The 27,646-nt window shown below is 41.8% G+C and overlaps 1 protein-coding gene across 2 annotated transcripts in view; it reads left to right on the forward strand.

Annotated features, from left to right (window-relative positions):
* The window catches only part of HECW1 (HECT, C2 and WW domain containing E3 ubiquitin protein ligase 1), a 319,356-nt gene that overhangs the window by 173,539 nt on the left and 118,171 nt on the right, over positions 1 to 27,646 (forward strand). Inside the window, exons 7-10 of one of the 2 annotated variants that reach the window (XM_018047001.1) lie at positions 13,997 to 14,139; positions 16,953 to 17,053; positions 18,897 to 20,219; positions 25,030 to 25,131. In XM_018047001.1, the coding sequence (XP_017902490.1) occupies positions 13,997 to 14,139; positions 16,953 to 17,053; positions 18,897 to 20,219; positions 25,030 to 25,131 (1,669 nt within the window). The remainder of the gene's footprint in view (positions 1 to 13,996; positions 14,140 to 16,952; positions 17,054 to 18,896; positions 20,220 to 25,029; positions 25,132 to 27,646) is intronic. The other variant, XM_018047002.1, reaches the window with a different exon arrangement.

Raw genomic sequence — 27,646 nt, forward strand, 5'->3', positions numbered from 1 at the left:
AAGTGGATTTCTGAGCATGTAGCCTTAAGAAAAATAGAAATCAACAACAGATGAGTCAAAGACATGGGTTTAGGAACTAGGATCAGGAAAAGCAGGCAAGTGGAAGAAAAACCCACGGAATTTCAGAGATGGTCTGCAGTCGTCCTTGGTATATCTGTACAAACTGGCCACATTTAAAAAATGAAAAAGAAATTGCCAGTAGGGACTAAGTCATATTAATAGAAATGGCCAAAATCTTTGGACTCTCTTTCCTTACTGGGCAGAAAGTCCACTTCAGCAAGGCCCATTTCTGACCGATTCCTTTCTTCTGGGGTTCTACTAGTAGGTCCCCATCTTTTTCTCCATCAGACTTGTATTGCAAGAAGTAATGCTGTGCCCAGTGAAAAATCTCAAGTCATAACAGGCTTTAATTTATTTTGCTTTCTCAGCCTTTTTTAAGTACTTTGGATAATTACCCTAGAATAAAGTTAATAAAGGAATACAAACAAAAGTCAATATAAACGACAGCATCTTAAGTTAAAAATATCAAAGGAAAATCAATAGAGTTCTTGTCATTTTATCAATGACTTTAATTTTAAATTTTGTAATGGCTGAATTACTGTGTTTAGGCTATTGATTTCATGTATTACAAAATTATTATTATAGTAATTCCATGATTAATTAGCTAACCTCACATTTTCTGAGATTTTATTTTTGTAAAAGCTTATGGTTAACATTTAGGCTGTATCCAACTTTGGCTAAAAGAATGTTTTATTTAAGGGAGGCACTTAGTGGGTATAAGTATCACATAGTATATCTATGAGAGAAACACACAGAAGAAATACAGTGCAAGTCCAGTGACTTACGGGGTAAGTGAAAGGGGTAATTATGCAGCCCACACATAATGTGGAACAGTAGATGGTAGATCCATAATGATGGAGTTAGCAGTAAGGTTTCAAACCCCGCTAAAATAACAAAGAAAATATTTGAAAAACAGATATTTTATATGCCTGCCAAACCACACACTGTAGATAGATAGATGGATAGATACACAGTCTGCTTAGTTAAGTTGCCTCAATTCAGTGGTGTGATACCATAATCACTTGTTAATTTCTTCCAGCCTCTGCATTCAGCCATGCTCAACTATCTCTTAAAGATGTCTTAGGCATATGCTATAACTTTCTGATCATTTTTAGTTGTAAATAATCCAATCAAGTCTAGTTTCATGCTCAGTTTAAATCTCTTTTACTGCTATCCACCATAGACCAGGATTGTGGTTTGAGGGTCTGGGACTGAAAGGAGACATACTCTGTTCTTTTCTCCCTTCCCCTCATTCCAACACCTTCAAGAGAAATGAAATCATGGTAGATGTCTGGGGATCCCTTCATCTTTTCCTACAGGGATAATGGCTCAATTGTTGGGAACTATGATTGGGAAAGCGGGAGATAGAGATTTTCTCAATTTATGGGCTGCTAGATGGTAGAGGGAAGAGTAGGGGTTCTGGCCTCAGCTGTTAGCCCATCTCTATAGGTGTGGATCACTTAGTGACCTCACATTTTCTATGAGCACAGAAATGCCAAATCTGAGGTCACATAGCATCCTGACAGTTCACTTCAGTCACTCAGGCATGTCCGACTCTCTGCAACCCCATGAACCACAGCATGCCAGGCCTCCCTGTCCATCACCAACTCCCGGAGTCTACCCAAACCCATGTCCATTGAGTCAGTGATACCATCCAACCATCTTATCCTCTGTCGTCCCCTTCTCCTCCCGCCCTCAATCTTTCCCAGCATCAGGGTCTTTTCAACTGTGTCAGCTCTTCGCATCAGGTGGCCAAAGTATTGGAGTTTCAGCTTCAACATCAGTCCTTCCAATGAACACCCAGGACTGATCTCCTTTAGGATGGACTGGTTGGATCTCCTTGCAGTCCAAGGGACTCTCAAGAGTTTTATCCAATACCACAGTTCAAAAGCATCAATTCTTCGGCACTCAGCTTTCTTTATAGTCCAACTTTCACATCCATTCATGACCACTGGAAAAACCATAGCCTTGACTAGACAGACCTTTGTTGACAAAGTAATGTCTCTGCTTTTCAATATGTTGTCTAGGTTGGTCATAACCTTCCTTCCAAGGAGCAAGCGTCTTTTAATTTCATGGCTGCAATCATCATCTGCAGTGATTTTGGAGCCCAAAAAAATAAAGTCAGTCACTGTTTCCACCGTTTCCCCATCTATTTCCCATGAAGTGATGGGACCGGATGCCATGATCTTCGTTTTCTGAATGTTGAGCTTTAAGCCAACTTTTTCACTCTCCTCTTTCACTTTCATCAAGAGGCTTTTTCACTTTCTGCCATAAGGGTGGTGTCATCTTCATATCTGAGGTTATTGATATTTCTCACAGCAATCTTGATTCCAGCTTGTGTTTCTTCCAGTCCAGCGTTTCTCATGATGTACTCTGCATATAAGTTAAATAAGCTGGGTGACAATATACAGCCTTGATGTACTCCTTTTCCTATTTGGAACCAGTCTGTTGTCCCATGTCCAGTTCTAACTGTTGCTTCCTGACCTGCATATAGGTTTCTTAAGAGGCAGGTCAGGTGCTCTGGTATTCCCATCTCTTGAAGAATTTTCCACAGTTTATTGTTTTCCACACAGTCAAAGGCTTTGGCATAGTCAATAAAGCAAAAATAGATGTTTTTATGGAACTCTCTTGCTTTTTCCATGATCCAGTGGATGTTGGCAATTTGATCTCTGGTTCTTCTACCTTTTCTAAAACCAGCTTGAACATCTGGAAGTTCACAGTTCATGTACTGCTGAAGGCTGGCTTGGAGAATTTTAAGCATTACTTTACTAGGGATGAGTGCAATTGTGTGGTAGTTTGAGCATTCTTTGGCATTGCCTTTCTTTGGGATTGGAATGAACACTGACCTTTTCCAGTTCTGTGACCACTGCTGAGTTTTCCAAGTTTGCTGGCATATTGAGTGCAGCACTTTCAGAGCATCATCTTTCAGGATTTGAAGTAGCTCAACTGGAATTGTATCACCTCCACTAGCTTTGTTCATAGTGATGCTTCCTAAGGCCAGCTTCACTTCACATAGCATCCTGTATACTCTTTTGGATATTTCTTTTACCTTTTTTTCAGTTAAAAATGCTTAAGTTTTATTCTCTTAGAAGGTTTCAGTTATACAAAAGTATTGCTAACTATGAGCATCATATTCTACATTAGATTCTAAGATTTAGTTATAACTAAAAGTTTGTACCCCAGCAGCCTCTCCCAACTTCCCCTCTCTCTCTCAGACCCTGGAGACTACCATTCAACTCTCTATGAGTTCAACTCTTGTTTTTTTTAATTCCGCATATGTCATGCGCTATTTGTCTTTGGCTCGTTTCTCTTGGATGAACCTCCAGGTTCATCCATGTTGTTGCAAATGGCAGGAGTTCCTTCTATTTTATGGCTGTATAATATTCTGCTGTATGCACACACACATGTATATATCATCTCCTTTGTCTATTTGTCAGTGGACACTTAGGTTGTTTCCATACATTGGCTATTATGAATAATGCTTCAGTGAACATGGTAATTTAGATATATCTTTGAGTTATTGATTTTCCTTTGGATATATACCCAGAAATAGGATTATTGAATCATATGAAAGTCCCACTTTTAGTTTCTTAAGGAACCTGTATGCTGTTTTCCACAGTGCTTGTACCAGTTTATGTACTCGCCAACAATGTACAAGGATAACATTTTCTCCATATCCTTACCAACATTTGTTATTGCTTTATCTTTTAATAGTAGACATCTTAACAGGCACAAGGTGATATCTACTTGTGCCTTTGCATTTCGTGATGATTAGTGATGTAGAATACCTTTTCATGCCCCTGTTAGTCATTTGTATGCCTTTGGAAAAATGTCTATTCGGGTCCTTTGGTCATTGGTTAATTGGTTGTTTTGAGGTTTATGAGTTCTTTATATATTTTGTATATTAACCGAAACGAAGAAGTAAAAGATCACAAATTTATAAAAGCAGCCTTTATGATTCAAAGCAATTAGATTTCCTGCAGATATAAGGCTCACTCCCCAGCAGGATTCTGGTACATCTTTCCAAGAATAGAGTCGGGCTGCACACTGCTTGGAGGCAGGTCTTCTATACCCAGAATCCAGGAGCATCACCTCATAATATGAAACCCTGTTGCTAGTGAGAGAGAGAAACAAATCGTTCTTGATTCAGTGATAGCTCTGCTAGTGAAGTTGTTTCTCCGTCTTTTGTTGACTTTAGGCAACACTATTTTTAAGTTCATTTTTTAAACTCAGTGAATAGTGGTGGCTGAACTGAAAGTCATATAGCATCAGTTCAGTTCAGTTCAGTTGCTCAGTCATATCCGACTCTTTGCGACCCCATGAATCACAGCACGCCAGGCCTCCCTGTCCATCACCAACTCCCAGAGTTCACTCAGACTCACGTCCATCGAGTCAGTGATGCCATCCAGCCATCTCATCCTCTGTCGTCCCCTTCTCCTCCTGCCCCCAATCCCTCCCAGCATCAGAGTCTTTTCCAATGAGTCAACTCTTCTCATGAGGTGGCCAAAGTACTGGAGTTTCAGCTTTAGCATCATCCCTTCCAAAGAACACCCAGGGCTAATCTCCTTTAGAATGGACTAGTTGGATCTCCTTGCAGTCCAAGGGACTCTCAAGAGTCTTCTCCAACACCACAGTTCAAATGCATCAATTCTTTGGTGCTCAGCCTTCTTCACAGTCCAACTCTCACATCCATACATGACCACAGGAAAAGCCATAGCCTTGACTAGACGGACCTTAGTCGGCAAAGTAATGTCTCTGCTGTTGAATATGCTGTCTAGGTTGGTCATAACTTTTCTTCCAAGGAGTAAGCGTCTTTTAATTTCAGGGCTGCAGTCACCATCTGCAGTGATTTTGGAGCCCAAAAAAATAAAGTCTGACACTGTTTCCACTGTTTCCCCATCTATTTCCCATGAAGTGATGGGACCAGATGCCATGATCTTCGTTTTCTGAATGTTGAGCTTTAAGCCAACTTTTTCACTCTCCTCTTTCACTTTCATCAAGAGGCTTTTTAGATCCTCTTCACTTTCTGCCATTAGGGTGGTGTCATCTGCATATCTGAGGTTATTAATATTTCTCACAGCAATCTTGATTCCAGCTTGTGTTTCTTCCAGTCCAGCGTTTCTCATGATGTACCCTGCATATAAGTTAAATAAGCAGGGTGACAATATACAGCCTTGATGTACTCCTTTTCCTAACTGGAACCAGTCTGTTGTCCCATGTCCAGTTCTAACTGTTGCTTCCTGACCTGCATACAGATTTCTCAAGAGGCAAGTCAGGTGCTCTGGTATTCCCATCTCTTTCAGAATTTTCCACAGTTTCTTGTGATCCACAGTCAAAGGCTTTGGCATAGTCAATAAAGCAGAAATAGATGTTTTTATGGAACTCTCTTGCTTTTTCCATGATCCAGTGGATGTTGGCAATTTGATCTCTGGTTCCTCTGCCTTTTCTAAAACCAGCTTGAACATCATATAGCATGCATACATCTAAAGAAGAGTAGCTGCACTTTGCATGCTCCATTTACTCCCTTCATGCTTTCCTTCTCCTTTGAAAACTTTTGCACAGGAAACACCAAGCCTAGTCCATTTAACTTTCATTAGTAATGAATAATAGTATTGACTGAATGGCACCAGGCAGCCTCTTGTGAATGGAGTTGGTATTTTATTTTCCCCTTACATCTACAAGAGAGGCAAAATTGGATGCCCCTTTCACTGCATATCATAACCCATTTCACACAACAGTTAGGACCATTCCTCCCCCGCATCACCAGACATCCAATCATGGCTTCAAGTTATTATTCCTGCCCTACTCCTGCCCACCCTCCTACCTCTTCAAATGTAACATGACCCAAAACAAGTTAGCCATTGCTACCGCTTTTCAATTCTCAACCTTTCCCAAATTCCATAAGTTTGTAAGTGGACATAAATGAATCAACTGTACTTCTGCTCTCTCAGACTGGGGTCTTCTTTTCTCATGAAGTGAAGTGAAGTGAAGTCACTCAGGTGTGTGCAGATGTAGAAAAGAAGCCAAGTCCACCTCACTCCACAAGTTCTTCAAGGGCTCAAAGAAGGAGCCAGGTCAGCAGCCAGACAGGAGACATCACCCTGGCCTCAGGCTCGTGGGCACAAGCAGTTTGCTCAGGAATAGACAGGTTTTTACATTTTTAGAGGTGCTCACTGGTTCTTAAAAGAACCTGGCCTGTTTGTGTGTGTATGTGTTAGTGACTCAGTCGTGTTCAACTCTTTGCGACCCCACGAACTGTAGCCCACCGGGCTTCTCTGTCCATGGAATTCTCCAGGCAAGAATACTGGAGTGGATTGCTATTCCCTTCTCCAGAGGATCTTCAGTGGTTAAAGGGAACAATCAAGAATGACCATTTATGGGGGGAGGGGAAGGCAGTTTTGCTGCATAAGTGTAGGTCAGAAGCAGGAGTCTCTAAAAACTCTGCAGCCATTTATTTACAGACGTTTAAACAGTTATATTTAAAATTTTTTAATCAGTTAATACACTAAAAATATAAAGTGACCTGTATAATGTTCTGTAATAACCCATATGGGGAAAGAATCTGAAAAAAGGATGGATATATGTATAACTGATTCACTTTTGCTGGACACTTGAAACTAACACAACATTGCATCTTAACTACACTCCAATAACAATTTAAAATAAAGACCTAACCTAGCTGACGGTTTATATAGACTCCAGTAAACCATGGCATGGAAGTAAGGGCATGGTGGGGAAGGTCTGATGCCACTGATGAAGGGGTGGATATGTGAAGAGAGGCTGAGAAGGAAGACTTTGTAAAGGGAGGAAAGAACTCAGGATTTGCTGCCAAGTTTCAGAGTATGTCTTGGTAAGCTGACTTCCATGTCCCATGTAGGCTACTAGAGGCAGAAATACTCTTGTTTTTAAAAAAGTGATTATGCTTTTCATTATAAAAATAATTCATGCTCATCAGAGAAAAAATGGTGGGGGGACAAAATCTTACTCAGTAAAGCAACTGCTATTAAAATTTGTTGTGATTCTTTCCAGTCTTTTTTCTATTCATTTCACTCACATTATTGTGATCATGAGTTATATGTTTCCTGCTTTTGTCACTTAGCATTGGAAAACAAACATTTTCTATCTTGTCATTTAACATGTTATAATTGTAATTGCATATTTAGTATAATCATATATTATTGTGATTTAGAAAATTATAAACTATTCTATATCTACATCTACTGCGATACACTTGAGTCTATGGTCAAGCATATAGTACACCTCAGAATAGAATTACCAAGCAGAAGATATGGAAGCTTTGGGACATAAGATAGTTGGGCACCGGGATGCTCATGCAGTCAGGCCTGCTTGGAGGAGAATCCAATTCCTGAGTTTCATCCTCAAGCTTAGCGTGTCTGTAAGTCCAGTTTTCTCAGTGCCATAAATGATTGATTCTTGGGAATTACATAGATGTTTTTGGTACTTTTTTTAGTTAATTTTTAAAAATTTTATTGGAGTATAGTTGATTTACAATGTTGTGTTAGTTTCAGGTATTCATTCTTTTTTATATTCTTTTCTCATATTGAGTAGAATTCCCACAGGTCCTTGTTGGTTATCTATCTTTTTGGGGGGGGCATGCTGCATGTGGGATCTTAGTTCCATGACCAGGGATTGAACCTGGAGCCCACAGAAATGAAAGTACCAAGTCCTTTCCACTGGACAACCAGGGAATTCCCTGGTTATCTGTCTTATGTATAGTAGTGTGTGTATGTTCATTCCAAGCTCCTGATACTTTCCTCCCTCCCCCATACATTTCCTATATGGTAACCATAAGTTTGTTTTTGATATCTGCAAGTCTGTTTCAGAATAGACTTATTTTGTAAATAAGTTCATTTTTATCACTTAAAAAAATTAGATTCCACATATGAGTGATATCATATGAATTATATAGATGTTAACTAAAACTAATTTGTAATGGAAATTAGAAGCACCACATGGTGGGCATGGAAGTCATTATTGCTGTTTGCCAAATATTTTTGTTCTGTATCTCCCAGACACTTGGTAACATCACACCTCCTGTTCTCTGTGGGTGGCTGGGGTGTGTGTCTAGCTGTGATGAAGACTTGGATTTGAAAGTGAGCACTTATTTGCAAGAGAAAGACCCTCCAGAGTTCTCTTTCCTTCTGTTACCATGGCTGGCAATGTTTGAGAGCATGTCCACTCCATCAGCCTAGCTCCCTGTGTGACTAATGAGCAGTTTCCTTTGCCAGCCACAGAGCCAGTGTGAGCAAAGAACAACGCTTTGTTGCTGTAAGTCACTGAGACTTGGAATTTGGTCATTACTGCACTGTGCCTCAGCCCATCCTGACTGATATTAACATTGGCATACCTGATATACTAATATTTAACCTCTGAAATTAAAAATGAACTAAAGTAAAAAAGATTGCTGTTAGGAATTAATCAGAATGGAAGAAAATAATTATATTTCAGCTGTTTCACAACCGTTGATCAAGGATACTGTAATGTGTCATCAAGACCTTCCCACCCCAGATAGTGTGAACTGGGCAATGGAAGCATTTACCTCTTTCTCCTTTTCTACATTTTCTGGCCAAGACATCCATCTTCTGATGATCACAGTCTTCCTTCAATTGTTGCTGCTCTTGTTTTAAAAAGTCCTACAGTATGCTGAATAAAAAATGAATAGTGTAGAATAGAATGAAAAAGATCTGCTTTCTCCCCCTCTCCCGTCCCCAGGAGGCCACATACCCTCAAGGCATTTTCTTTGCAATTCAAAGTACAAATGGGTTCCCACTCTTCACATTTTTATTCACATCTTGCCTTTTTCTACTTAATATGTCACATGTCATTTCATGTCAGAGCATATTTATTTACCTATTGCTTTTTAATGCCAGCAGAGTTCTGCATTTCAAAGATTTATGATCTTTCATTTAGCTGGCTTCCTATTGCTAGATACTTTTTACATTTTTCCAGCCTTTTATGATGGTTAATAATGCTCATTGAACGTCCTTATAAAAAACATAATTTTGAACACACATGCAAATTAATCCAGAAGGAAAAGTCCTAGAAGTATAATTCTGGGTTAAAGGGAATTTGTAATTTAAATGCCAATAAATATTACCACAAATTGCAGAACAATTATACCAAATAAATTTTCGCACTGTTAAGAAAGTTATAGGAACCGCAACAGATTTCCCAATGTGGGGATCTAGCAAAGGGACTGAGAACCCCCAGGGACTTTGACTTTGGAGGCCAGTGGGATTTGATTACAGAACTTCCACAGGACTGGGGAAACAGACTCTTGGAGGGCACAAACAAAACCTTGTGTGCACCAAGACCCAGGGGAAAGGAGCAGTGACCCCACAAGAGATTGATCCAGACTTACCTGTGAGTATCCAGGAGTCTCTAGCAGAGGTGTGGGTCATTGGTGGCCTGCTACAAGGTCAGGCGCCCTGAGTGCAGCAGTGCGTGAAGGCTACCTTTTGAAGGAGGTTGCCATTATCTTTATTACCTCCACCATAGTTTGGTCTCAGGTCAAACAACAGGGAGGGAACATAGCCCTGCCCATCGATAGAAAATTGGACTAGAGATTTACTGAGCATTTTCCCGTCCATCAGAACAAGACCCAGGTTCCCCCACAGTCAGTTTCTCCATCCAGGAAGCTTCCATAAGCCTCTTCTCCTTATCCATCAGAGGGCAGACAGAATGAAAACCACAGTCACAGAAAACTAGTCAAACTGATAACAGGGACCCATGAAACATGCCACGTAGGGCCACCCAAGATGGATGGGTCATGGTGGAGAGTTCTGACAAAATGTGGTCCACAGGAGAAGACAATGGCAGACTACTTCTGTATTCTTGCCTTGAGAACCCAATGAACAGTATGAAAAGGCAAAAAGACATGACACTGAAAGATGAACTCCTGGCCCAGGTCGGTAGGTGCCCAATATGCTACAGGAGAAGAGTGGAGAAATAACACCAGAAAGAATGAATAGACAGAGCCAAAGCAAAAACAATGCCCAGCTGTGGATGTGACTAGTGATGAAAGTAAAGTCCAATACTGTAAAGAACAATATTACATAGGAACCTGGAATGTTAGGTCCATGAATCAAGGTAATTTGGAAGCGGTCAAACAAGAGATGGCAAGAGTGAACACTGACATTTTAGGAATCATGAACTAAAATGGACTGGAATGGGCAAATTTAACTCAAGATGACCATTATATCTACTACTCTGGACAAGAATCCTTTAAGAGAAATGGAGTAGCCCTCATAATCAACAAAAGAGTCCAAAATGCAGTACTTGGGTGCAATCTCAAAAATTACAGAATGATCTCTGTTCGTTTCCAAGGCAAACCATTCAAAATCACAGTAATCCAAGTCTCTGCCCCAACCAGTAGTGCTGAAGAAGCTGAATAGTTCTATGAAGACCTACAAGACCTTCTAGAACTAACACCCAAGAAAAGGTGTCCTTTTCATCATAGGGGACTGGAATGCAAAAGTAGGGAGTTAAGAGATACCTGGAGTAACAGGCAAATTTGGCCTTGGAGAACAAAATGAAGCAGGGCAAAGCCTAAGAGTTTTGCCAAGAGAACGTACTTGTCATGTGCTGAAGAAGCTGAATAGTTCTATGAAGACCTACAAGACCTTCTAGAACTAACACCCAAGAAAAGGTGTCCTTCTCATCATAGGGGACTGGAATGCAAAAGTAGGGAGTTAAGAGATACCTGGAGTAACAGGCAAATTTGGCCTTGGAGAACAAAATGAAGCAGGGCAAAGCCTAAGAGTTTTGCCAAGAGAACGTACTTGTCATAGCAAACACCCTCTTCCAACAACACGAGAAGACTCTACATGTGGACATCACCAGATGGTCAACACCAAAATCAGATTGATTATATTCTTTGCAGCCAAAGATGAAGAAGCTCTATACAGTCAGCAAAATTAAGACCAGGAGCTGAATGTGGCTCAGATCATGAACTCCTTATTGCAAAAGTCAGACTTAAATTGAAGAAAGTAGGGAAAACCACTAGACCATTCAGGTGTTACCTAAATCAAATCCTTTACAATTATACAGTGAAAGTGACAAATAGATTCAAGGAATCAGATCTGATAGACAGAGTGCCTGAAGGACTATGGATGGAGGTTCATGACATGATACAGGAGGCAGTAATCAAGAACATCCCCAAGAAAAGGAAATGTAAAAAAAGCAAAATGGTTTTCTGAGAAGGTCTTACAAATAACTGAGAAAAGAAGAGAAGCTGAAGACAAAGGAGAAAAGGAAAGATAAAGCCATCTGAATGCAGAGTTCAGAAGAATCACACAGAGACATAAAAAAGCCTTCCTCAGTGATCAATGCTAAGAAATAAAGGAAAACAATAGAATGGGAAAGACTAGAGATCTCTTCAAGAAAATTAGAGATACCAAGGGAATATTTCATGCAAAGATGGGTACAATAAAGGACAGAGATGGCATGGACCTAACAGAAGCAGAAGATATTAAGAAGAGGTGGCAAGAATACACAGAGGAACTATACAAAAAAGATCTTCATGACCCAGATAACCACAATGGTGTGATCACTAATCTAGAGCCAGACATCCTGGAATGCAAAGTCAAGTGGGCCTTAGGAAGCATCACTACAAACAAAGCTAGTGGAGGTGGTGGAATTCCAGCTAAACTACTCCAAATCCTAAAAGATGATGCTATGAAAGTGCTGCACTCAATATGCCAGCACATTTGGAAAACTCAGCAGTGACCACAGGACTGGAAAAGGTCAGTTTTCATTCCAGTCCCAAAGAAAGGCAATGCCGAAGAATGTTCAAACTACCACACTATTGCACTAATCTCACACGCTAACAAACTAATGCCCAAAATTCTGCCATCCAGGCTTCAACAGTATATGAACCATGAACTTCCAGATGTTCAAGCTGGATTTAGAAAAGGCAGAGGAACCTTTTGTCACAGATAAAATTGCCAACATCGGTTGGATCATTGAAAAAGCAAGAGAGTTCTAGAAAAATATCTACTTCTGCTTTATTGACTACGCCTAAGCCTTTGACTGTGTGGATCACAACAGACTGTGGAAAATTCTTAAAGAGATGAGAATACCAGACCACCTTACCTGCCTCCTGAGAAATCCATGTATAGGTCAAGAAGCAACAGTTAGAACTGATCATGGAACGACAGACTGGTTTCAAATAGGAACAGGAGTACGTCAAGGCTGTATATTGTCACCCTGCTTATTTACCTTATATGCAGAGTACATCATGCAAAATGCTGAGCTGGATGAAGCACAAGCTGAAATCAAGATTGCCAGGAGAAATATAAATAACCTCAGATATGTAGATGATACCACCCTACAGCAGAAAGTGAAGAAGAACTAAAGAGCCTCTTGATGAAAGTGAAAGAGGTAAGTGAAAAAGTTGACTTAAAACTCAACATTCAGAAAACTAAGATCTTGGCATCCAGTTCAATCACTTCATGGCAGATACATGGGGAAACAACAGGAACAGTGGTAGACTTTATTTTGGGGGGCTCCAAAATCACTACAGATGGTGACTGCAGTCATGAAATTAAAAGTTGCCTGCTCCTTGGAAGAAAAGCTATAACCAGCCTAAACAATGTATTAAAAAAGCAGAGACATTACTTGGCCAATAAAGGTCTGTCTAGATTGGAGAAGGAAATGGCAACCGACTCCAGTGTTCTTGCCTGGAGAATCCCAGGGACAGAGGAGCCTGTTGGGCTGCTGTCTGTGGGGTCGCAGAGTCGGACACGACTGACGCAACTTAGCAGCAGCAGCAGTCGAAGCTATGGTTTTTCCAGTAGTCATGTATGGATGTGAAAGTTGGACCATAAAGAAAGCTGAGCACTGAACTGTGGTTGATAGAGTATCAAAACTGATACTTTTGAACCGTGGTGTTGGAGATGACTCACGAGAGTCCCTTGGACTGCAAGGAGATCCATCCAGTCCATCCTAAATGAAATCAATCTTGAATATTCATTGGAAGGACTGATGCTAAAGCTGAAACTCCAACACTTTGACCACCTGATGTGAAGAACTAACTCATTGGAAAAGAGGCTGATGCTGGGAAAGATTGAAGGCAACAGGAGAAGGGGACAACAGAGGATGAGATGGTTGGCTGGCATCAGCAACTTGATGGACATGAGTTCAAGCAAGCTTCAGGAGTTGGTGATGGACAGGGAAGCCTGGCATGCTGAAATCCATGGTATCGCAAAGAGTTAGACACACTGAGCAACTGAACTGAACTGAAATATTACCAATTCCCTTACCAAGGGTCAAATCAATGTGCATTTCCATCAATACAGAGTGAGAGTTCTTATCTCTTCCCACTGACCAGAAGGCACTGTATGATCAAACTTTAAAAAATCTCTGCCATTATAATCATGAAAAAAAAAATGTTGCGGTGTTGATTCCAAGTGCATTTCCCTAATTGTGAGTTTTGCTTGTTCTTTCTGAAGCTATATTGATAACTTCAGTCAAGTATGATGAGGCCTGGGTAGCATTCTTTCCCTTTATGATTAATTTTATTATCTGAACGTCAGAGAATAACCTTATTTTTAGGGAATTCCAATGTGGTCCAGTGATTAGGACTCAGAGATTCCATGGCCCTGGGCATAGGTTTGATTCCTGGTCAGAGAACTAATATCCCACAATCCAAATGGCCAAAAAAGAAAGAAAAGAACCTTATTCTTAAGCACTGAGGAGGTATCTCTCATTGTGGCCATTATTCACTTCTGGAATAAACAGAGTTCACAGCATTTCTAAAACCTTGAGATAGGTGGATATACTTAGGTTGGCAAGTAGAGAGAGAAAGATTGCTGTTGGGATGTTTGACAATGACATCATTCAAAGCAGATGGACTGGGGATTGGCCACCCCTCACACTTCACAGTTAATTGATGTCATGTGTTTTTTCATTGCAGCAATTCAGCTTTGTGTCCTTGCCCACGGATGTGCTGGAAATTGAGGTGAAGGACAAGTTTGCCAAGAGCCGCCCCATCATCAAGCGCTTTTTGGGAAAGCTGTCAATGCCTGTTCAGAGACTCCTGGAAAGACATGCCATAGGGTAAACTTTGACCAAGAGCTCTGTATCACTAGGCATCAGCCAGCAGGCCAGGCCCAAGAAAGGCAACAATACAGCCTCATAGAGACTCAAACTGAAATACTGGTGCTGTATTTCCTTGGCTTCTCCCATTACTATGTTGTTCAAGCTATGATATTTTATTAAACAGACCCTTCTTTTTCCCCTTGTTTGTTTACCTCTGGTTACTTATGCACAACAGTAAAAATTCCTAAGATCCTAGTGAAAGAAGGCCTTACTGCAGCATTTTTTTCTGTACAGATAGAAATTAAAATTCGTTTTACCACAAAGGATATCATTTCATTCACATGCCTGTCTTGTGTGTAGGATTTAATCATTTGTGACATTTCCATAAAAAGATGAAATACTGGGTTACTAGACTAGAGTGCCTTAAAAAACCCTAGTATTTATAGAAAATGCTAGATAAAATGTGTAAAATTTTAAAAGTGTGAATCCTTATGGAACAACCACAATTATGCTGCTCACATAGTTTAGTTGTATATGACCTGCAGTTTGTATCTTCTGTATTCATGTCCATTCAATGTTCCTGGGACTTTCCTGGTGATCCAGTGGTTTAGATTCCACACTCCCAATGCAGGGGGGCCCAGGTTTAATCCCTGATCAGGGAACTAAGATCCCGCATGCCATGCAATGCGGTCAAAAACTAAAATAAATAAATAATATTCAGGGTTCTCATTAACCTCTGACCAGATAAAAATCCTTGTACATAATATGCATTTCTATAGGTAATAGCAACTATATTTGAAAACATGTAAAGCTGTATGTGGTTCTCTGGGCATGAATATGCCTCAGTGTAATACCTAGAATGATACAAGGACATGTAATCAGAACCTTATAGCAGAGAGTCGACATTTACAAGGCTAAGTTGTGTGTCAAACAAGATTTTTGCATTTTCCACTAAAACAAGAATATACATAAGGAACATAAACTTGTCCATGGCACATAGGGACTAAATGATTGCAAACTCTTCATTTTTAAAATAGCAAACTGTATGCCTTTTAAAATAAAGGCTGCTCGGAAGGTGCCCTCGATTCCTTTCCCTATAACATCCCAGACCTCAGCCATCTGCCTTTTACTGTCCCTCTCCTTAAGTCCTCTACTCTCACCTGCCTCAACTTCATATTGGAAATATTACCGCTGCCTGGAACTCTTTGTGTAGTTAAGAACTCTTTACCAGTCTCATGCGCCTAGTTGGGTATAAGCTATTTAAAGGCAGGGTATGCATTACATGCTATGTATCACCTGCAGCACTTTTTACATTGCAGGGGCTCACAAAATATTTGTTGATAAAGTGGTCTCACTATCTGATATTGTTTTTAGGCCTCCTCTGATTCCAACTAGGTTTAGGGTTCAGGATCTCTTTCTCATGGTCATTGTAAACCTACCTCATAATATCGACCAAAGCCCTTGTCAATATTTTAGCTCATTCTAATTTTCCTGCATGTAATGCTTTATTTAATGGACTTCCTAGGAACTCCAAACATGAAACCAGCACTTACCAAAGAGAAATGCTAAGTCAGTGGACCCCTGGGATATATGTTGTTTCACAGTGCTGGTGTTTTCTAGGAAGAAACATTGAAACACTATTAGCCAGTGATTTACCTTTTTATTTGAATGTCACAAATGAATAAATGGGATGAATACGTAATTATCTAAGTAACAACTGGTTTTGGAATATGTCTTTGTTATTATTGCGTAGAGTGGCTTTGTTCATTTCTGAATATCCCAGAGTAGTCACTCTTCCTATTTAGGCCAAGGGAGGGTAACTTATATTCTGCTGAATCCGCATTGTTGATGAAACTATAATAGCAAACTATCAGACTGATTTCTCTCTGGATAATTGTCTTCCTAGTAATTAAAAATTGCCTTGGGTGAGCAGAGGGAATGGTGCCAGGGTCCAGGGTGGAGTTTCAGAGTCTCTCTGTGGGACCCTGGAGTTGGTGTAATTGGAAGTCACAGGCCAGTGGACCCAGCCCACAAGTCTTTTTTTGCTCTGCTCTACAGCAGGTCTCTTTCTGAAACATTCCACAGGGTCTCTGGGAATCAGGATTACATCCTTCTATAGATAGATAGATAGTGGTAAGTAGCTAGCTAGCTAGATTATTATAAGACAAGCATCTACTGCTGGCCCTGTCCATAATTAAGGGCTTATTTGGAAAATGTCAGCCTGCACAGGAAAAGCAAGCAAAGGATATCCATGTCTTTTTCTTCTTCTTTTTTTCTCTAAAACACAAATTGGCAAACTTTCTGTTAAGGGGCCAGATAGTAAATATTTCAGGCTGTGTCGGCCATATGGTTTCTGTCCCAACTATTCAGCTCTGCAACTGTAGCATGAAAGCAGCCCAGACAAGAAGTAAACTAACAAGCATGACTGCATTCCAATGAAACTTTTATTTGTGGAAACGAATTTGAATTTCATATCATTGTTACATGTCACAAAATGCTACTCTTCTACTGCTCTTTTTCTAACCATTTAAAAATGTAAAAAGCCCATAGCATTATGAAAACAAGTGATGGGCCAGATTTGGCCCATGGACTGTAGTTTACTGATCCCTGCCTTAGATTATTCGATAAGGACTTTATTGAAGTTTTCACTGCTATTGAGCAAAGGTACTTTCCCATCTTTTCCTTAGGACCATTTTGTGTGGTCTTGAGAAGACGTCACCTCCTAATATCAGGGCCTCCCTGGGCTTGGGTGCCTCACCTGCTGGCATAGTGTGTGGTCTTTAGGAGAACAGGTATTTACCAGATCTGTGATGGTGCTTATTCCCTTCTAGGGACAGGGTGGTCAGCTACACCCTTGGCCGTAGGCTTCCAACAGATCATGTGAGTGGACAGCTGCAGTTCCGGTTTGAGATCACTTCCTCCATCCACCCAGGTATTTCGGCATGCATTTCATGTGTTGTCCTAACCTAGTGTCATAGAGCAGTTCCTTTCTCCAAAATATAATATAATAACCATGGTTCTCTCCAGACATGTCCTAGGTTTTGTGGTTCTCTACCTGTCTTCTCCATTTGAGGCCCAGAAGCCAATGATCTGTTCTGCAAGCCAGGTTGCTATCCTCCTTTTTATTTTTATTTTTTGGTGGTGCCACATGACTCATGGGATCTTAGTTCCCTGACCAGGGATTGAACCCCGGCCCCTGCAGTGGAAGCACGGAGCCCTAACCACAGAACTGCCAGGGAAGTCCCTGTTGTCCCCTTGATTGATAGGCTCCTCTTCATTCCAGTGACCTAAAGGTAGGGGTTAGACAGTGGAGTGGGGATTGACAAAGAGGTCAACATGGGTATGGAGCCATGTCTAACTTAACATTTTACTCCCAATACCCTGGTGGCTCAGAGAGTAAAGAATCTGCCTGCAATGTGAGAGACCCAGGTTCAATCCCTGTGTCAGGAAGATCCCTTGGAGAAGGGAATGGCTACCCACTCCAGTATTCTTGCCTGGAGAATTCCATGGATAGAGGAGCCTGGTAGGCTAAACAGTCCATGGGGTCCCAAAGAGTCAGGCATGACTGAGCGACTAACACAACCCACACCCACACAGGTCTTAATCAATAGATGTTGAATCATTGCATACATGAATGAATGAACAAACGTGATACATGTCATACTGTCAAACTGTGATTACTCAGTGGATTTTTACAATCTCACAGGAAAAAATGAATATTGTAAATTGAACAGAAAACTTTTGAATCATCCTGTGTTCAGTTTTTCAAGCCAAAATGTATTTCCAAATAAGATTGACGAGATGCCTCATAATCCCACTCTGACTCTTCTCTGGCAGCCCCCTCACAGGTAGAGATCATGCCGAGAGTTGTGAGTTGTCACAACTTTATTGGCAAAACATTTATGAGTTGCCAGTAAAGCTGATAAGGCTTTTGAGAATCAGGGTCTGGAGTTTATCACTGCCCCCTCGTCAAACAAAGGTTGCACATTTCTGTGCCCAGTCTACAAAGCAGATTGTAAGGAAACACTTGCCTGTTTCATCCTTTCACATCCAGCCTTTCCTACATCCTGAAAATAAAATTGATTCTTCCTTCAGTGTAGCAGTAAGAATAGCTTTACAGTGCACCAGAGAGATTGCTTTTCTTCAATGAGTGGATAGCACAAGGGCTTGAATTGGGAATCCACATCTGGCAGGAATCCAGTAGAGCAACTGGGGGAAGGCAGAGGTGAGCCATGGTTGCTGCTCCGTGAATGGGCACTTGACATGGAGACCTGGTTTACTTTCCCACTTCAATATTCTCCAGATGTTGGGAGGCTTCTGGTCTGAGCCACTGAATGACTGTGGTTGCCCCCTTTCCTTCTCTGTGGTCACCTGAGAACCCCATTCTGCCACACTGGGGGACTCAGCCGTAGGAAGCACTCTGAGCTAGTATAATTAGCCCTGCCTGAAGCGAACAAGGAACTGTAAACTCTCATCTCTGAGGTCTTCCAAATAGCAGACATTACTGAGCACCTACTTTGTGCCCAGAATAGGGGTAGCACTAGGATTTGGGCATTTTTGACCAAAAAATGAAGTCCCGTGCAACAAAATTCTCAAATACATCGTGATTGCATAAGGAGAACCATTTCTTACAGAATGGGTTTTAGCAGAGCTTTGGTCCATGGGAAACACTCATCAACCCCTCCATGCAATATCCTAGGGCAGAAATCCCTAAGATGCTTACACATCCTCAGGAGTAGACTAACACTGCAGTGACATTTTCTTCTTGTCCACAGATGATGAGGAGATCTCCCTGAGTACCGAGCCTGAGTCTGCGGAAATTCAGGACAGCCCCATGAATAACCTGGTGGCAAGCAGCTGTGGGGAGCCCCCGTGTGATGCACCAGAGCCCTCAGGGACCCCAAAGCCTGAGCAGCCGAGCCAGGGCAGCACTGTGGGCCCTCCAGGGATCGAGGGCCCGGAGCTTACCAGCCTGGTTGAGGCAGCGGCAGGTACCACCGAGGCAGGAGATGATGATGGCACAGTCTCTGTGGGGCCTGAGGGGGCTGGGGAGCTGCTGGCCCCTGGGCCAGAGGACACAGAGCCCGCCCTAAGTGCAGAAGAACTGGCCGAGCGGCTGGACCTGGGAGGGGAGGCGGCCCTACCGGGGCTGCTGGAGGACGATCAAGCCCCGAGCAGCCCTGGGGAGCCGGTGGCTGAGGAAGGGTCCACAGAGAGCCGGGCTGGGGGGCAGGAGGAGGAGAAGGAGCAGGTGGAGGAGGAAGAGGGGGACGTGTCTGCCCTGGGGCAGGGGGAGGACAGGCTGCACCTGCGGGCCTCGGTGAAGAGGAAAACCAGGCCGTGCTCCCTGCCTGTGTCCGAGCTGGAGACGGTGATCGCGTCCGCCTGCGGTGAGCCTGAGACGCCGCGGACCCACTACATCCGCATCCACACGCTGCTGCACAGCCTGCCCTCGGCGCAGGGCGGCAGCGCGGACGACGACGACGGTGCCGAGGAGGAGGCCACCCTCAAGGATGCCTCGGAGAAGGATGTGCTCAGCGAGGTGGACACGGTCGCCGCGGAGCCTCCTCCGCTGGAAGAGGATGGAGAGGCCCCCGAGGGGGCCACTCCAGGCACGGCTTCCCTCGGCCACTCGGGCTTGGCCAACGGCTCAGCCCCGGATGGCGACGCGCTCCCCAGCACGGGAAGCGAGAGCGACTCCAGCCCGCGGCAGGGTGGGGACCACAGCTGCTGCGACGCGTCCTGCTGCAGCCCCTCCTGCTACAGCTCCTCGTGCTACAGCAGCTCCTGCTACAGCGCCTCCTGCTACAGCCCCTCCTGCTACAACGGCAGTAGGTTCGCCAGCCACACCCGCTTCTCCTCTGTGGACAGTGCCAAGATCTCCGAGAGCACGGTCTTCTCCTCGCAGGACGACGAGGAGGAGGAGAACAGCGCCTTCGAGTCAGTGCCCGACTCAGTGCAGAGCCCAGAGCTGGACCCGGAGTCGGCGAACGGCGCAGGGCCATGGCAAGACGAGCTGGCCGCCCCCGATGGGAGCATGGCCAGAACCGTGGAAGGTCTGGAGTCTCCCGTGGCAGGGCCGAGCAGTCGGAGAGAAGGTTAGACCTCACACCCCATCAGAGTGAGAATAGGACCACCACGAGGGGGACGCAGGTCTCACCAACAAGGTTTAAAACCAAGAGGGAGAGGATCAGTCCCAAATAAGGTTGCCGCGGTGGCCACGTGTGCCTGTCCTGTACTTACCTGTGTGCATGTGTATATGTGTATGTCAGTATTCCAGACTGTGGGTAGCTGACACCCCACCACCGCTCAGATACACCCCAGGAATGACAACTAGTTGGATGTGAGCGTGTACTTGTATGTGTGCGTCTCTGTTTTAACTAATCACTGATTACAGGGTACATATTACCCTCCAGTCTTGACAGCAGCAAGAGCATCAAAGCTAGTATCAAATGATATGAGCAGAAAATGATCAACATTAAGTGGGTAATACGTCAATATCTGCTGACTCCCCACAACTTACGAAGATTAGCAATAAATGTTAATATAAGTGGAAGAACATTGATATTACCTGTTTTAGAATTTAACCTGTATACATATGAATATGTATAGCCTACATATATGTGTCATGATTTCTGTCTCCTTGATTCTGTTATTGTTGTTGGTTTTGTTTTGTGTTGTTTTGTGGGATTGGGGAGCTATTTTGGCTAATGCAAAGGAAGGGTACCATGAATGTGTAAATCACTTTGTCTCAAGTAAGATTCTAATCCAACAGGTGCCCTTTTTAGTTTAAAAATGTATTCTGTGTCCTAACCAAAGACCTTTCTTCTTAGTCATGCCTGTGGAAGCATATATAAAGTTAACTTGCATTTCCTAATCCAGAATTGGGAACCACCTGCCAGTCAAGTGACAGTGACATTGAGGGAAATAACTTAAAAGTCACATGATAATATGAAAAAATTCAGCTGTTTTAAAAGCAAAAAATATAGATTCTGCTATTTTGCTGCTCTAATTTGTTTAAATTAGCCTCCAAACAACATGCAGTGGTATTGTCTCTAGATTGTAAGCTCATCAAGGGCCAGAATTCATATCTTCTTTATGTCTGCTAAGCAAATGCCTGGCACCTGCAATTTTTATAGGAACGTACATAAGTGTAAAAGAAATAATTTTAAGTACTTAAAAGTACTTAATTCTACATTTTGGAGAAAGAAAGGGTGAGGGAAAGTGACACATAGGGTAAGGAGAAGCCCAAGGAAACTGGTAACAAAGAAACACAGGAAGAAAACCAGAGTGCTATACAGTAAACCGTAGTGACATACTGTACAATATGGAAAAGCACCCATGAGTATGAAAATGGGGTGACAATCCCTTTCTTTAATAGGGGTGCTTTGAGTCTCTTCTTTGTTCTAGGTCAGATGCTATATGTGGAAGGTACTCAATAATTACAATAGAATTAAAAATAAGTATATCATAAGGCAATTTGGGGATATACCCATATGAGGGCACAACTGGGAGGTACCAGAGATGTTTCAGACCAAAGTTGGGAAAACTTTTTCCATAAAGGTCCATACACTACACATTTTAAGCTTTGTAGGTCAAGAGGCAAAACCAAAGCAACTCTTCTCATCAAAGGGGTGTTTTTTAAGAAAGAAAAAACATTTTTACCTTTAGAAGTATAATAACCATTTTTACCCCAGAGCCACATAGCTACAAGGCTGATTTATAGTCTGTCAATCTGTTGTAGCCAATGGGTATATTTGGACCCATGTCTCCAATGATAGGATACAGTCCACACATGGGTAATGGAAACTTGACTCAGTATACATTGATATTTTAAAAAAGATATTGCCCATGCCTTTGAGGGTCTAACAGTCCAGCAGTGGGAAACCCATCCCCTTTACCAAAAGGATGAAAAAGTTTTGGGGGGCCAGAGTGGAAGTCTATGTTTCTAAAGAAATTTCTAGATTCCTGAAATTTTTTGCAGATTGTAAACCCCCAAAAAGTTAAGAACATATGCTTCACTATAGTGATTACTAGGGGCAAAACGAGGATTCCTGGGAAGGACTGTTGATTTCCTGAAGGCTGTACCTATGCTGGCACGTGACTTCTACAGCCAGTTCTTCTCTCCCTTGGTAGGGAGTCCCCAGGCTAATGGAGTCCAAGTGGCGGATGTGTCCCCCGCTCAGCACCACGCTTCCAAGAGCGCCCGCTCAAAAGAAACACGAATGCCTGATTATATGCACATGTGCCCTCTTCTCCCCTCCCTGTGACTTTGCAGATTGTGAATTCTTTCCTGAGGTTAGCCGAGAAAGGTGTACTGTATTCACAGGCACGCAGGTGCGTCTGCAGCAGTTTGTAGAGGATGTCTTCTTCATCTACTTTGTGTTTCTTTTCCCTCCACATGTGCTTCTTTTTTTAACCTCAATATAAAATGGTTTTTAAAAACCTTCAGATCAAATGGAAAAAAAAAAAAAAAACTAAAATAATGCAATTATGGGCAGCTTCTCAGGTGGTGCAGGGTAAAGAATCTGCCTGCCAAGCAGGAGAGGTGGGTTCGATCCCTGGGTTGGGAACATCCCCTGGAGAAGGAAATGGCGATCCACTCCAGTATTCTTGCCTGGAAAATCCCATGGACTACAGCAGACTACAGTCGATGGTGTCACAAAGAGTCGGACACGACTGAGCGACTAAACAACAACAACAGTGTGATTATGAGCTCAACCCTGGCATCAGGCTCCCCTGGGTTTATCTTCAGTCTCCCCACTTCCCAGCCATGACACCTTAGCCAAGTTACCTAACTGCTCCAAACCTCACGTGTAAACTGGGTGCAAAGTGAACATACCCTAAAGGGTTTGGAAGAATTAACTGAGATGATTCCTATGATGTGCTCAGCCTCTGAGTGAAGGTTCTTCCAGGTAGATGAGCAGTAAGGCTCCCTTTTAAATTGGAATACATTTCCTTCTCAGAAGTTCTAGCAGGTCTGACCCTTGCTTTGTGTTTGAGGTGAGGGGGATGGTGCGGAGCTGCAGCCTCGTGCAGAACAGAAGTGGCTTGCTTCCTCTTGCTTCCATTCCGTTGGCTGAGATGCATCAGTCACATCATTGCATTTGCTTGGGGTTCACGGGAAGGTGGGGTCAGCTCCATTAACCCGGCGAGCAACACTATTATGTTTCCACTAGCTTGGAGGAGTAATTAACCTGATTGGTTGAATTAATTACAACAAGGTAAGTCTCTCTCTCTTTTTTTTTTAACAAACTAAATTTAAAACAGCAGCTGGTGACATAACAACTGTACCATTGTTTTTCTCTCTCTTTTTTTTTTTTTCAGTTTCTGACATTAAGCACATATAAATATGAACATGAGAGTTATATCCACTAAACACAAAGCCAGGCTTTGGAACAGGAGTCAGTTTGCAAGGAGCTATATGCTGGCATGAGGGAAGGGCACCTTCCTTGACTTTCCTTAGTCTCTGAGGACCCCAGGGTTGTGAATCACACACCAGAATTTGCACAAGAAATGATGTTATATATTTAATATTCAAAAGGACCCTTTGTTCCCGAATACATTCCTGTTCTTGCTTTCCAGTTAGCTCAAGGAGTTAAATGGCTAAATTCACTTAATTTCCTTTCTAATTAACTTCTGTTTATGTTTTTAAGTCAGTTCTGTAGATCTAGAGCAAAAAGAAAGAATCATCCTTTTGAGCTCCCATAAAGATCTTAACCACTGGTTTCCACAGTCCGTCTCTTTTGGGCCGCGGAATAATGGAACACTTGGTATTTGCATCAGCCATGGAAGGGCAAAAGAAGGAGAAGCCTGACCTTTGTCCTTTGGCCAATAGGGGCTATTGTGAGAAATCCAGGATGGGGTGCAATGGGGGTTACCAGTCTGAGGGCTGGCTCATGGCCTGAACTTTTCTAGCTCCTCACAGATCAAGAGCAATTGACTCTGATTATGTGACCCAAACTGCTGGTGCTGGAGGCCCCTCTACATGCAGTGTTACCAAGACCTGAAGTTCAATCATGAAATAAAAACTCCATTTTAAAACACTATTCAGTTCATCATAGGTCTGCCTGACAGTAATATTAGCTGTGTCTATCATAATTGGACCATGCATTCTGTGGATATGTTTATTTCTAAAATTTCTCCATGTCTGTCTTTCTGCTTCCTTCTATCCCACTTCCATGTTTCAAGTTCTCCTGTCTCAGTCTTCCTGCCTCTTACCTACTTCCTTCGTCTCTTGTCTTTTCTCTTTCCAGAACACCCTGGTTTGTCTGCTTCTTCCTCAGAATAACTTGAAACAATCACAAGATCCCATAGGTCCTTGGCTCCCCACCCCAGCCCCTAGGTTTCATACAATAAGAATTTACCTTCTTGGCCCATCAGTTCCTTAACCCCATCTTGAAATGACAGCAGCTAAGAGTCTCATTCCAAACACATAATCTGAAAGACGGCCTCTTGGCAGCCCTCAGATAAAATCTATCAGAAAAAGGAGCTGTCATTTTACACAGTCCCAAAAATTTATGGGACCTTATAAATGCTGTTTTTCCCTCCAACAGGCCTGTTTCTTTTCCTGGGCTAATCTCAGGCTCTGCTCATTTTCTTCTAGGTCTCTTTCTGATGCCACCTTCCCCTCAAGAAAATTTAGGTCCCCAATCCTACCTGTTGGTCTGTTATGGTACAAATCAGAACCATGAAATGTTTTGACTATTTGAGTTTAAAAAAAAATTGTTCCCTCTATTCACTCATTCATGAATGGTTCTGAATGTCACAAACTGACAAAGATCCAAAAAATTGATTGCCCACTCTTTGGGGTTTTTTCTTGCAATAATTTGTTTTACAGACATGCTTTTTTGATGACGTTGCCACAGCAATGAATGAATCTGAATATCTTGACTATCTTGTCCGTAGGTGAATGTCCTATACTCCATAGTTCCCAGCCAGTAAGCCAGCTTCCTTCCTTGAGGCCTGAACATCATCACTACCCAACAATCGATGAGCCTCTTCCACCAAGTAAGCTTTAGTTTTGAAAATCTATGTCTTAATTCTTCCTATCAAATCTAAGCAGGTCAGTATGAACTTTGTATATAAACATCCAAATTCTTCCCCCACTCTGTACCTTACAGCGTGATCAAAAACCATTTATGGTGCCTACCGTAAAAATTGTTTGGTTGGTTTTTTGTCAGATGGTTTCAGGATGTGATCTCAAATAGATAACCCAGTATTTTCAGTAGCCCTCAACTTCTGAAATGGAGATCATTTCTTCACAAGACTTGACTAGTCCTTGCGAACTGTTCATGACCCTTATTTCACAAATTTTACTATTTTATATTTTAAAGTTTTCAGTTCAAGATGGGGTAATCCTATTATTCTCCATGGGACCATTTATAGTTCAAGCATCTCCACATAATAAAACATTTCAACTTGCATTTTCCTTACTCTAAATTGTACCCATATGTGACAGATGCAAATTTTTTCCACAGTTCTTAGAGGTTTCCAAGCGAAACATCATCTTTAGGGGTAGAATTCAATCACATTCTCCTGGTAACTGTAATGTGTAATTAATAATTATCTAGCTGGTTATTTGAACTTAGGAAAATCACTTAATCTCTCAGAGACTCAGTTTTCTTATTTGTAAGATTTTAATCTTTTCATCTACTAAGTGCTAGATTTGGACTAGATAATCTCTAGATATTGTCCCAATGTAGTTTGCCCTTATAATATTCCATTATTATGTTTGTAAGAAGGAACTGACACCCCAGATATTATATATTCACTTAGCATCCTGTTTTGGTTTCAACTCATTTTTCAAGCAAAAGATAACCTTTAAAATTTGATAAATTTTACAACTGCAGAATCTTTCCAGGATGTAAGGAATCAGTGTTTCTTTACATTCTTTTGCCTGTGCTTACATTAACCCATTACAGTTTTGAAAGAAGAAAGACTTATTCTTTGATTAATCTATTCTTGACAATATGATATATTTAACATCCACACCAGTCTTCTCCTATTCAGTTGTAATTTATCAGTGATGAAACAGTGTTTTTAATATGTGGACCAATTTAAAGGAACACTATATTTGTTGGAAGAGACCAAGATAGGCATTATGTCCTTTAACTTTTGATGTCTGATTTCTTTCTTTATACATTGATTTATGGATATTCCATAAATGTCACTAGAGATACTTCTGACTTAGAAAAATACCTATAACATTTTCTCTCCAAGAAAGGATCATTTTCTCCACAGCAAAAAACCTATCAGTGAGTGTGCACATGAATTGACCTTCAATCCATCCAAGAGTAATAGCTAGTTATACATACAGATATTATAAATGAGTATAATATATTCTGTTTTAAAGAATTGCTTTATATAAGCTGCTTTTGATAGTGAAAATAAGTTTCTTCCAGACAGGTTTCAATTTTCTGTCCATGCAACACTGGAAAATATTAGAAAAGTTGATAGTGAAGCTAACAGCTAAATTTTCTTAAATAATTTCACGTTGTACATGGATGAATTCATCCCTGATAGTTTTTCATTGGATAAATATTTATTGAACACTTATCCTGTGTGAGGCACTGTTTTAGGTAAGGCAAACAGGTGAAGATCTCTGCCTTCAAGGACCTTACAATCTAGACTGGCAGAGGCAGATAATATAGAATAAAAAGAATAAATGGAGAAATAATGCAGCACATTAGAAGGTATTAAGTGCTGTGAAAAAGCAAAAGCAGAACGGGGAAGGAGAATCTGGAGTGTATATTGACGGCCAATTTGCCATTTTAAATAGGGTGGTCAGGTACACTTACAGACAAGGCAACATTTGAAGCTAGACTTAAAGGTGGTGAGAGAGTTATCCACCCAAGTATTGGGAAGGAAGAACTTTCTGAGCAAATGGAACAGCTTGCCTAGTGGGCTTGAGAAACAGCAAGAAGGTCAGTGTGTCTGGAGCAGATTTAGGAAGTGAGGAAGCAGCAGGTAAAGAGATCTATCGGGAGCCCAGATCACGCACATAGGACTTTGTAGACCACTTAAAGGTTTGGCTTTTAATCTGGATGAAAGGGGAACATTGTAGGTTTCTGAGCAGAGACTTGACATTGTCTGACTTAGGACTTAAAAGTTTTTCTGTATTGACATTAAATTGTGAGGAAAGAAAAACAGAAGCCTGAGACCCAGCATAATGTTCTTGCAGGTGAGAAACAGTGGAGGCTTGGGCCAGCAGGGAGCAGAGGAGGTGAAGAAGAGTGGTCAGATTCTGGACAGATATTTTGTGGGTAGATTTGCTGACAAATTGGACATCATGTGTGAAGTAAAGAGAAGGGTCAAGAATGACCTCAAGAGTTTTAACCTGGATTTAACTGAGACAAAAAGGGAAGGCTGCAGATAGAGCAGGTTTGGGTGGGAAAGAGCTGAAATTTGGTTTTGATTGTGATATATTTGAAATGTCATCCAGGTATGGATGTCAAGAAGGCAGTGATATGTGACAGAAGTTCAAGAGAAAGCCCCAGACTATAAACATGATATTGTACTTGTT

The sequence above is a fragment of the Capra hircus genome, chromosome 4 (genome assembly GCF_001704415.2).
Source record: "Capra hircus breed San Clemente chromosome 4, ASM170441v1, whole genome shotgun sequence".
Taxonomy (NCBI): domain Eukaryota; kingdom Metazoa; phylum Chordata; class Mammalia; order Artiodactyla; family Bovidae; genus Capra; species Capra hircus.